The sequence below is a fragment of the Xiphophorus couchianus genome, chromosome 16 (genome assembly GCF_001444195.1).
Source record: "Xiphophorus couchianus chromosome 16, X_couchianus-1.0, whole genome shotgun sequence".
NCBI lineage: Eukaryota > Metazoa > Chordata > Actinopteri > Cyprinodontiformes > Poeciliidae > Xiphophorus > Xiphophorus couchianus.
Genome location: NC_040243.1, coordinates 15,822,795 through 15,834,571, shown reverse-complemented (window position 1 = coordinate 15,834,571; position 11,777 = coordinate 15,822,795). Strand labels below are relative to the sequence as shown.

The following is an 11,777-nucleotide window of genomic DNA, read 5'->3' as shown; positions in this document are numbered from 1 at the left end:
TGCTCACCTGTAATATCAGATCAACTGTCTCTCCATAAATGGTTGGCGGACTGCAACATTTTCCTGTAGATAGTTTTGGTAGAAAGACTAAGAAATAATTAACCCGCCATTCCTCCCCTAATTTTCAAAGGTTGTTTCCCAGAATGCATAGAGGCATTGCTGCGGTAATGGGTGCGCATAACAAAATTCTAATGTTTTTACATTTTAAACCTAGGAGGAAATTTAATTGCTCTCCAACTTCCATCAGCTGATGTATTTGACAGCAAAGGTTGATGTGAGGACTAATGTGTTGAATCCCCAAACCTGAATATGTCAGGTGTAGCCAATGGCGCAAAAAGTGGCGCATAGGGGCGCTGCACTAGAGGGGGGCAGAAACGATGTGGGGAATTTTTTTTCTAGTCAGCATTTTATGTACTTAACTTAACAGCTGTTTGTGTATGAAATGATCAATAACAGAGGAGCAGCACTGATTAGGCGGCCCTCCCCTCCTGCCAGCCGCTCTCCCCTCCCATACAGGTAGCTTGGGCAGCGGCCCTTTGATGACGCGCTGAGGCGGTTTTTATTTTTTAAATTTGAATTGTAGTAATGCCTCGACAACAGGGAGCTAAAGATGGGACGGCACAAAAAAAACTAAGGGGCACAAAACAGAAAACGGAAGAGGGGTAAGGATAAAGATGTTGGAGAGACGAAGAAAAGCTTTTCAAAATGGTTGAAAGACAGAAGGTAAGTAAAGTCAGAGTATCAACAAGAGAGTTGTAAATATTCAGGTTAGCTTAAGCTAGGCTAAAATGACAGGCGGTTGTTGTTGTTGTCTCGATTTATTCCGTATTGCTATAAATGTCTGATAGATACACCTATCACACAATAAGTGTAATAATAATGACCAAAACAAAACACGGGAACTATTAAGGTCAGCTAAATTGTGGTTGTGGGACCTAAATAACCCCTCCTCCCCCCTTTCTTCCCACGAACTGACGCTGTTGTCATGGTTACCTAGAGACCGACACTACGCAACCGCAGTGAGCTGCTGTCAACCCGCGTCTTTTTAAAGATGTCCACCCGATAAAACACCGTCCTTAGAAGCAAAACCTCTGGCAAAAATACAGACGGTAGTGTGAAGTCACAGGCTAAACAATCACTGAGGTTTAATAGGGGCATTAAAAATGTGTCGGCGATATTCAGTGGCGCACAGTGGGTTTGTTGATATCAGACAGAATGGGTCAGGAGAGGAACACCGCATACCCGTCAGAACCTAAAGAACCAGACACCAGTCTCTTCATCCCTCAGTCATTCCCTGAGACCGAAAAATAATATAAATGGCGATTTAAAGAACAAATCATACAAATAGATGAATAAATATTGTGAAGAGAAACCGTTTATCTTTTCAACATTAAAAAACGTCTGTTAGGATCGTGTAGGAAGAATGCTGATATCCTTTATAAATACAATGTTTTGTGGTCAATATTATTTCACCATTTTATTAATGTGGGTTGCCAGGTTGGATCAGGCTCCCTATGAAGCTGTAAGAATGATAGAAAACATGCTAACAAAATGCTTGAGACTTGCAGCCCACAGGCGGTTCTAGACACAGGCGAACACAAATGGCTCAAATATATTAAATGATTAAATAATGGGATTTTTTTTTTCATTGTTTTTTAATTGCCCTGTAGGCAGCAATTTATTTACATATATGTACATTTATCATTATTGATACTTTAATTAAAATGAGTTGTACACGTTTATGTCAGTGGAGGGGGTCAATGACATGTTTGCATATACCTCAGAAAGTATGTAGTTGCGCCCCTGGGTGTAGCAAACTGGAAAGACAAGCCTAATTGATTAATGAATTGAAACCAATTAATTTGCTAACTATAGAATGTAACCCAAATAGAAATTTAAACTCATCACTGGCAAGAGAAAAACATTTTAAATGAATTGTGTTTTTAGTGCAACAGGTTCACTCTTTACATTGACATGAATATAATCTATTTAATGCTGTTTCTGGTTCTTTAGAAGCCTGTGGGATAGTTCATACAGGAACCACTTCCAAACAAGAAATGTGTGCACAAGTTTAATGTTTCCTTCATTATTATATTTACCTTGTGCAAAAAGAGAGCCTAGTCATGATGCTTGACAGCTGGTCATTAGGTTTGAAAGCCTCACCTTGAATCCTCCTAACACACTTCTCATCTTTGTGGCCAAAAAATCCAATCATTCTCATGTGACCAGCAAACTGTATGCCAGAACTCATTTAGCACAGGTGCAACTGTAGTTGCGCTTTAAGGTGTAGCTTTTGAAGGAGGGGGTTATTTTTGGTGGCCGCCCTCTGTCCATGATGACGTTAAACTGCGTTTTTAGGAACATCCGACTTCTATTTCTGAAGGTTTGGGGTCAGATGGTTTAGAACTAGCTTTTTCAACAGGACAATTATAAACATAACATTAAAAGTGGTTCTGGAATAATAACAGAAGGAAACCGGTGCTATGATTAAAAGCGTGTGCGGTGTCCGTATAGTTTTGATCGTATTTGGATTAAGGAAGCACAAAAACAAATGTAAACGAGTGCACCAATTTCCTGTGTTTAATGAGTTATTTCAGCTGTTTAAAGGAACTATACCTCACATATGACTCTAGTTTCTAGAGAAAAGTCAACACATTTATGTCTGAATTCTGTTTCATTCCGTTTAGTTCCTCTGAGCTGAATGCATCCTTTAGTTTTCCGTTTACAGCTTTTCAGGTCTGTGTAACGTCAACAGCGTTCAACAGCGTCTGCATTGTGTCTCCCCTTAATGTTAAGTACAGCTGTATCAGCTTCTCGTGTGATTTTAATTTGATTCATTAAAACCAGTTCACTGTAGCAGGACAGTCAGTGAATCAGCTTCTCGCTCTTTTCCAGACATCGGAGGGTATCGATTTAAAAGGGGGGGGGGAAAAATACAGAAAAGTAAGTTTGAAATATCCTAATGTTTAATGAAACTGTGGTGTAATGATCAGCGACAAAGGAGTACAGCAAAACTTCCGAGGGAAAGGAAAAAAAGAGCCTGGTACATAAAACACATCGTCCCATTTCAAATCCAAAGCGATTCAGTCCAGAGGAACTGCAGCCATTCCCTTTTGCGTGAACCTGTTCGTTGTGTGTCGGGGGAAAAGGTGGAGAGGAGAAGGGAGGTGGCACAAAATGACTATGTGTTGTCGTCACTTAGAAGTAAAGGAAACACGTGGGAAAAGAACTTCTCTAGTTTTAACTATATCCCTCTGATCAGAGTTTACATGGAAGTGCCTGCCACATGTGGCGCTAACGGCTGAGCCTCCCACTTGCAGGTTCTGTTGTTATGGTTGATTTTTTTTCCTCTGTTTTCATGTTTTTTTTTTTCTTACTTCTCTTCAGAGCGCGCTCATATCGCATAGAGTTCATAGATCTTCTTGACGCAGTACGCCAGAGCAGCCAGCGCTATCGTGTTATGGAGTCTCTTTCTGTGGACGTCATCCCTGCGTACCAAAACCACGGGAGTCGACGAGGTCAGCGTATGCAGGGGCAGCCGTGAGAGTTTTTGGCTGTCGTATTCCACCTGGTACTTGCAGCAGGGGTCGAACTGCCATGAGATGCCGTAGAGCGCGGCACAGGCCACGCTGAGGGCACCGGCGGGCAGCGCCACGTAGCGCGAGTACTCGATGGGCAGCGAGAGCGGCGTCAGGAGGCACACCGTGCCCGACAGTACAGCCGTCTTGTGCAGGCAGTTCCCCACCGTGATCCAACGGGCCGTCTCGTCGCCCATCCGCGTGGGCTCGATGACGATGTATTTGCACTGGGCCTCCAGCGCCTGCTCCAGCTCATACTCAAACTGGTCCTGTGCACTCTCTCCATTGTAGATCTCGTGCACGATGTAGCAGTTCGAGTCGGCCATCACTGCCCTGCACAGAAACAGATTGGGGTGTTGGCGAGGGAAAATGTGAGTTGCCAGGATAACGCAGAAATTATAGAAATTGCTTGAAGGTAGCTTGCAGATAGTTTTCCCTCATCAATTTTATTTTTTTGATTTTAGGATCAGAATTTTGCCTTTAGAAAATTTCCCACGCATAAAATATAAACCTCTGACCAGATCCCACCTGGTGCTAATATTTAGCAACAGGTTAGTTATTGATATGAATATTGCACACACTGATATTGTGACAACAAAATCATGTACAGCTTCAACTTATTGTGTCACGTCTATCTGGTCGTCAACATTAACACAACTATGTTTCCCCAGTTAAATCCACTCTTTTCTTTCAGGTTTAGATTTTTTTTTGTTTTTGAAATGTTTATGATTGCTTTTTAATAAATAGCCAGGGCAAAGTTTTTCAACCACCACTGCCTTGAAAGAGATCTTAAAATAGTACTTCTTTTTCTACTTTTTAAAAATTTATATAAAGAACTTAGTCACAGCTGTGGTAAAAAATTAATCTGTTTCTGACGATTTGCATTTCATTTAATCATTTACTTACAGAACAAGCAGACCCAAACACGTCAAAGCAGTGTATGAGACTGCGACACGTTGAGAAAATATATTATTAGCTTATTGCAATCAAGAGTTAATCCAATCACTGGAAATAATTAGTGGGTGTTACTGCTTGACGAACTTGGAACAGTTAAGTCGGGTTTGATGTGATTCTCAGATCCAAGTTTGGACTTCAGAGGGTAAACAAGCACAGCATAAACAAACATTACTTGGTCTTGGTTTTCTGTCATCCGGTTTAGCTCATGCTGGGAGTTCTGGAAAGTCAGAAGTGGCTGATGAAGCAAACATCAATGTGCTTGCACAACTCAATATTTTTGGGAATCTATTAGCCCCACTTGTTTCTGTTTCTATTTACTTTAAAAATAAAACATTTTAAGTAATAAAGTAGACAGCACAAATACAGTCAGTAGTTTACATGCATCTACTGTATAATCTTTGCAACCTAGAACTTGTTAATTTATCACACAATATTTTTGCATCCACAAGGTCTTTTTGTTTCTGTAAATATCTCCAACGGCAGCAGCAAGCAATTGATTGTAGATTACTGCGGAAAACAATTGCTTTATGTCCCATGCTGTCCAATTCACTAACAATTGTTCTAACAAATAAAAACAAAACAATCAAAGATCAGTTACTTAAAGTTTGACATTTGGGAAGTTAACCATGTTTTTGTGATTTTGGACAACAACTTTTCACAGCATTCAACGTAAATTAATTTGAGAATTCCAGCTTTTTAGGACCAACATGAACTATGTGGCTGGCTGAATTTCAATCAGAATGTTGACATTATGTAAGCTGCACAAGGACAGCCCATTAAATATTGCAATAAATGGTTCTTTCTAATAGCGATACTGCAAATAGTAAGACTACAAGGAAGACTTTAACTTGACAAATGGAGCAACTCTTGTGTCATTTAAATGTTTTTTTTTCCAGGTAAAATTGTATACCTCAATTCAAAATTGAAGCTCATGCATTATTTTGATTCATTACAGCGTTTCATAATAAATGTGAATATATGGAAGTAACCAAAATTATTTACATGGCATAGCAAGGCTATTAAAATATATTTTAAGAAGTAAATATAATACAACGGACCGTCAAGACCATAACTCATTTGAACATTTTATCAACAAACCTACTGCAACCTCATGTGAAGTGGTAACAGCTACATTTGCTCTGCTGCATTTTGATTTTACACCGAGGTCCTCCAGATCCCGCCGAGGAAATGTCGGAACATTCAACCTCAAACGATTAAAACTCATCTAAGTGTAATGGCAGAAGGTTATTAATCCTAGGTGACAGTCTACATATTCCCCGACGATTTTAACCAGGAACATAATGTCCCTGAGCGGCGGCTACATAAGCACCTCAGTCTCCTGTATACTTAAAAGTTTTGGAGGACTGTCCAGTTAAAGTTCAGGACCGTATTACTTTCCCAGCCGCGGACTCTCGCAGCCCAGCCAGACCTCGAACCGAGCGTCCCCCCGGTACAACATACTAGTTTCGGAACAGACTCATGCTGAAATGCAACTTCTCTCCACATTTTCAACAGTTTGCCTGAAATACTCCAAATATCACATGAGCAGCTAGTTTGTTTTTCTGCTAACCACGGTAGCTAACGACAGCTAACCATGGCTAAAAAAAATAAAATTTCCCTCGTTGGCGCAAAACGCTTGAACCCCAAATAAAGTGCGTGTTCGAGAACTGAACATGGCATTAACAAAACTCTATATCCTGTATCGATAAATTGACATTAAAGCCTGAATTTGGAGTAACTGACCTCTCCCTGCTTACTGGGACACCGCGCCTCCTTCCCAGCGACGCCATGTTGGAAGATACGACTGTGATTTCGGTTGACGTACAGTCGCGCTCAGCATTTTGGGTGTTGTAGTGAATAAAATTGCGGAATGTGTGGGTATCGCTTATTTGCCGAACTACAGTTCCCATGATGCATTGAGGTTATGTGTACTTGCTGTACGTATTTTGTAACAAGTTTGAGAGGTCAGGCGAGATTCTTTATTAAACCTGTCGAAAATAATTAAGGTAAATCTACTTGATTAAAGAAATATAGTGTACTGCACTACATAAACTAAAATATTAATAATTTTAGATTTTAAATCTGTAATCATGCAAACAGAACATGGCCATATCGTCTCTAACATATCCTACAAACCGCTGTCTTCTATTGGTTTGCGGCTTTATGAGTATATTTCTGGACACTCACCCATATTGTGCTGTGTGGATGTGTGCGTGTGTGAGGCTTCTGTCCGCCTGTCGAAACCCGACGCTCTGTGGATGTAACAAAGATAAATGCTACGTTCAGGAATGTGAGATCGCTTTGAACCACATGCTGGGCAGCGGACAATAATGTGACAGCTTCAGGTTCCAGCCAGCATGACGCACGCATCACGTATCAATACAAGTTAAAACTTCTGGGGATATTAATAATGCTATGTATAGCTGCAAGCCTAGAGTGTCTAATTTTATGCCAGTTAGATTTATTTTTTGTTTTTATTTCCGAGTTACCGTAATATTCTTATTCTCAAACTCTTTTGAAGGTGCAGTTAAAAATACCTTATTGCTTTTCGAAATACTCCAGACATACATAATAGAATATACATTACTTCCAGTTTCACGGCAGTTATGATGACCAAAAAATTATTTCTATTTGCTGAAATATTTTGGGTTTCCCACCACAGGTTTCTCAAAATAGTTTGCTGCTGGAATATTGACCAATGTTTATTGGCTGCCTTTTCCCCCACAAATCTTTTTATGACTTTGTGATGACCACTCTATGACATTAATGTTGTCCTTAAGCCACTTCTTAACTAATCTGGTAGCATGTATATTGGCCCATCTATGTCCAAGTTTTCAATCCTTCTGCTGAAGTCTTGAAAAATATTTCCACATAATGTTCTTTCCTTCTGCAGATGTAACAATGGTCCTTGTGACTAAACACTTGAATTTTAGCTTCCCCAGATGACAAAGACCTTGAAAATCAATGTCTTTGTTCATGAGTGGATTAGATTACAATAATGCAATGGGTAGTTTAATAAAATGTTAAAGTACAAACAAACACACAAACCATCCACCCCTACAGATACTGACAGGAATTAGATCAGGCGTTTGGATCAACTGATGTTGTTCTTCTTGCAACCACCTGTTGGCGACAAAGGGCGACCTCAATATTTGGTCAAATCTAACATTTATCAACTACTTTATGTTGGTAGATCACAAAAAATCCAAATGAAATCCATTGACGTTCGTGGTTGTAAAATGACAAAATCTGGAAAGACTCAAATGGCATGAATACTTTTGTTTGGCGCAACGAGATTTTCATCAAATTAAACTTTCTATAACTTTTAGATCAGGGGTGTCAAACTCCAGTCCTCAAGGGACACAGTCCTGCATGTTTTAGATGTGCCACAGGTACAAAAAACGCTGGAATGAAATGGCTTAATTACCTCCTTCTTGTGTAGATCAGTTCTCCAGAGCCTTGCTAATGACCTAATTATTCTATTCAGGTGTGGTGCAGCAGAGGCACATCTAAAAGTTGCAGGGCAGTGGCCCTCCAGGACTGGAGTTTGACACCTGTGCTTTAGATGCACACTTTTCAACAAATCCACAAACTGACCTGTGACGAGTAGATGAGTCATTTATTCAGAACAAGTAGAGAGAAAACGATATCAAGTATAAAACAGCGTAACAAGAACATTTGGACATATCTGTTAGACTGAGCCACCTGCTCAGTACACATATCAGGCATTGTTTTAACAATACAAAACAAATATTACAAAAATACCCAAAGAAACTCACATAAAAAAGACAAAAAAAATAATGCCTTGGCCAGTTTATGGCCTTATGCCACCATATGAAAGTTATACAAAAAGGGATTTTTATTGCAGTTATCAGTAGAAAGTGTTTCGGAGTGTGTTGAGTTAGCCTGAGGTATTTGTCTCCTCAACACTGACGATTGTCTACAGCAAAATCTCAAATTCTCAGGTTTTTTTTTCTTGTGGTGAGAAGAGAAAGCTAATTTTCCTGAATTGGAGAGTAAGGACTAACACACTTTAGGAAATAAAAATGCCCTGAATCTAAAGAGTGTCGCCACTGATGCCGGTTTGAGCTGAAGTAAATATAGATATCCGCACTGAAGTGTTAACTAGTAGCAGTGTCTCTAACCTCAAGTTCATCTTGTATCACAGTCAGAATGGAAATGCTCAGTTTCCACTCCTGTACTCAAACTGAGTTTCAAAAAAATAAAAAAGAGAAATAAATAAAGAGAAAGGGGAATAAAGTAATTAAAAATCCTTAGCATATCAACCCCTAACGCATCTTCTTCTGTCAAAGAAATCATAGCCGGGTTTTAAAAATGTCTTTTCATCCAAGACTCTTCAGTAGTAGCACTACTTTAATGTACTAAGAGAAAAATGAGTAATATTGGAAAATCTTAAAAGTAACATTATTTTACAATATTATAAGTGTAACGATGACAGTTTCTCTTTATCTGAGTACTTGAAAAAGACACAAAGTCGGTCTGACCTTGTAGTTAAAAGGAGGACATCATTTTGTTGTAACCAACGTTTGCGTCAAGTCAGTGGTGGGGCGACGTCCTGGAAGGACAAGCCACCACCTTTGGGCTGCTTTGTCTCTGCAAGTCTAGATCGCACGATTTACTCCAGCAGTCCGCGTCCACCCGACGCGACAGCTCTGGTTTGAGATCACCTGCGTTCACTTGGTTTTGCGTTTAGCAATACTACGGAGGCTTCTCTTGTTGTATCCTGGAAACCTCCTGCCTAAAACTTACTGCACACAGTCTCTGTGTTCAAGTCTTTTTGCTTGTCCTGTTGGGTCATTGATGGATGTGTTCAAAGTACTGAGGCTGAGGGTTCTCTTTAACATATTTCTGGATGTACCAGCAGGTCAAGTGAGCTTTCAGGTCCTCCTCCACCACAAAATCCATGGCTGCCTGAAATTAAACAATGACAGAGGTTTCTAAATGCTACAAAGACCTAAACTGAAACCATGTCAGGTAAGAATAAGTTTGAGTTTATAGGCATGAAACAAAGGACGAATATGTAGGATAGCCTATATTCCGGAACTTATCTGAAGAGGCATGGCTTCATTTATTCTTTGAAATATGAGGGGAAAGTGGTTAGAAATCAACAGATAAGTGGTTGGCCAAACACAATCAACCTTCTCCAATAGTCATCTCAATCCCCAGACCTAAACCAACTGAAAACCTGTGGAGTGAGCATTAGATGTCAAGGCCAGGCAGCAAACTCATAACTCTGGATGAGATATTGCAAAGAGGAATGTTCAAAAATCCCTCTTGCTGAATGCTCCATCTAGACTCAGAAAAACTAATAATAATGCATCACGGCCCATCCCCAACTTGCTGCTACAATTTTCTATTGCTTACAGGAAATCCAATACGTTTGTGTGGAGGTCGGTTGGTTGCAAATCCCAACAAAACCTTAATGAAAGTGAAAAATAACGAATCCACAAATTTTAACCTTGGCCAGGTGTTTGGCAATTCCTCTCCCTCTGTAAGCATCTGGAACCTCTGTGTGTTGTAAATCCACCGTCTTCTTCCCAACGTATTCGTACAGGAGGACTGCTCGATCGTGGGATCCTGAGAACACACACATTTTTTTGTGTGGTGATTGTTTTTGAGGACTACAGCCAATGAATCAGATTAGACAAACTGCATGAGGTAAAAGAATTATAAAAATATATTGTTAAGGCTAAAACATAGTGAGACAAAATGTGAGTGATTAGTGCCGGTTCTTGTGAGCCTGTCCTTCTGCCGCCAATCAGCCAGTTAAAAAGCAGGAACTTAACGGAGATTCTGGGCTCGGATAAAATAATATTCAGCTTAACACATGGCATCCAACCTAGTCACCCCATTATCAGCATCAAGCAAAGGGTTTCAGGTCCCTACTGACTGAAATGAATAAAAGCAATATAACTTTTTAGGAAGTAATTGACATGTTTATATGGTGCTAAAGCATCCTCATTCCCAGTGCTGCCCTGGACATCTTAGCTCCCATATGGCCCTTACAAAAGTAAAAATCACAAGTGTGCTAAGCAGATATGATTTTAGGCTTCTGGAGAATAGTCCTGCTGCTGCTTAACAAAATGAGGGAAATAAAGATCATCATTCACAACAATGGATTAAGCAACCTCTTATGTCTCCCACTACTAAATGAAACTAAGCACCACATATAGCTGAATGCAAAGACAATTAATAAAAACTCTGAAAAAGAAAAAAAAAACAGACATGTTACAGACAGTGCATTGATACCCAAGAGAGTTAAAAATCTTACAGACCCTTTGATCTTAAGAAGAAATAGGTCTGATTGGGTTTATTATTCAAGAATCCACCCGAAAAGACCAGCTTTTGTGAAGCTTCATTGTCATGAGCTGAAGAAAGCAGCTGTGCCTGAAATGGCAGCTGGAGTCCTTCACGAGGGGCAACGACAACAATGTTAGCAGAGCAGGAAGCTAACGTTACAAAGCTAACACATTGTGCCAGCCCCGAAACTCAGAGCCTACCGTTCAGTCTTATGACAAACTGCCGACGCTTTTTATCGTGCTCCACCTGAATCTGAGAGCTGTTTGCATCAAACGAGTTGGCCTGTGCCATTTCGGCAGAGGTGTCGGTCTGTTAGGCTTTCTCTGCTAAACAGAAATGGCTACATGAGACGATGATGATGATGAACTGCTCAGAGGAAAACACTCCATCCAACCGGATCAGCTGTGAGGTCCCGTGATGATCAGCCAATCAGGAGCGGCGATGTCACAGAGGAGAGCACAGCGGTGGGATTTAGGATAATGATCCGAACCTTTTGGCTTCGCTCATTAAGGTATTCTCTTTATTATTTCGGTTGGCAAACAACATCGAGGTATTATTATAATAGTACTGCATTTGTGTGTCACTACATAAATGCATTAGTACTTAATGTATTGATTTTCCCTCAGTATTCAATTCTAAAATCGTCTGCACCTTTATGGTTGGGACAATGCACGTTTTTTTTGTTTGTTTTTTTAAACATGATGCTGGGGTTCATGAGCATGTACAGTGTGTGTTAACATGAATCGAAGAAGCTGTATTTGATATTCCTGTATATAAAATAAATAGTTTATGTTCATTACTGTATCATATTGTTACTTTTATCATGCGTTTTCACGTAAACGTTGAATAAATTATGTTGTACCAATTAGACCACAAACCCAACAGGTCTCAATCGAATTACCACTATAAATCTGTAAGACT

At 39.9% G+C, this 11,777-nt stretch overlaps 2 protein-coding genes across 4 annotated transcripts; both read right to left on the bottom strand.

The window, feature by feature from the left end:
- Positions 1-2,677: 2,677 nt before the first annotated feature.
- Positions 2,678-6,875, bottom strand: tmem11 (transmembrane protein 11). 2 transcript variants are annotated; one of them, XM_028042921.1, is made up of 2 exons: positions 6,723-6,875; positions 2,678-3,911 (listed from the first exon to the last, which is right to left on the bottom strand). In XM_028042921.1, exon 2 carries the CDS (start codon positions 3,902-3,904, stop codon positions 3,395-3,397), a length of 510 nt encoding a protein of 169 aa, XP_027898722.1. In that variant the 5' UTR covers positions 3,905-3,911; positions 6,723-6,875; the 3' UTR covers positions 2,678-3,394. The 2 variants fall into 2 exon arrangements, with proteins under 2 accessions (XP_027898722.1, XP_027898721.1); XM_028042920.1 differs by lacking the exon at positions 6,723-6,875 and adding an exon at positions 6,279-6,398.
- Positions 6,876-8,135: 1,260 nt separating this feature from the next.
- natd1 (protein NATD1) lies at positions 8,136-11,272 on the bottom strand. 2 transcript variants are annotated; one of them, XM_028042993.1, is made up of 4 exons: positions 11,057-11,272; positions 10,832-10,963; positions 10,015-10,133; positions 8,136-9,467 (listed from the first exon to the last, which is right to left on the bottom strand). In XM_028042993.1, exons 1-4 carry the CDS (start codon positions 11,145-11,147, stop codon positions 9,351-9,353), a joined length of 459 nt encoding a protein of 152 aa, XP_027898794.1. In that variant the 5' UTR covers positions 11,148-11,272; the 3' UTR covers positions 8,136-9,350. The 2 variants fall into 2 exon arrangements, with proteins under 2 accessions (XP_027898794.1, XP_027898795.1); XM_028042994.1 differs by lacking the exon at positions 10,832-10,963 and having other exon boundaries at positions 11,057-11,266.
- Positions 11,273-11,777: the final 505 nt, after the last annotated feature.

What these genes read in the sequence shown, in the direction of transcription:
- tmem11 (XM_028042920.1), bottom strand. Translation starts at nt 6,325, where the DNA reads ATGGCGTCGCTGGGAAGGAGGCGCGGTGTCCCAGTAAGCAGGGAGAG. An exon ending in GTCCCAGTAAGCAGGGAGAG is followed by an intron (nt 3,912 to 6,278) that starts GTCAGTTACTCC and finishes GTTTCTGTGCAG; the next exon opens with GGCAGTGATGGCCGACTCGA.
- natd1 (XM_028042993.1), bottom strand. Translation starts at nt 11,147, where the DNA reads ATGGCACAGGCCAACTCGTTTGATGCAAACAGCTCTCAGATTCAGGTG. An exon ending in GTTTGTCATAAGACTGAACG is followed by an intron (nt 10,964 to 11,056) that starts GTAGGCTCTGAG and finishes CCCCTCGTGAAG; the next exon opens with GACTCCAGCTGCCATTTCAG. An exon ending in TTGCCAAACACCTGGCCAAG is followed by an intron (nt 9,468 to 10,014) that starts GTTAAAATTTGT and finishes GTTTAATTTCAG; the next exon opens with GCAGCCATGGATTTTGTGGT.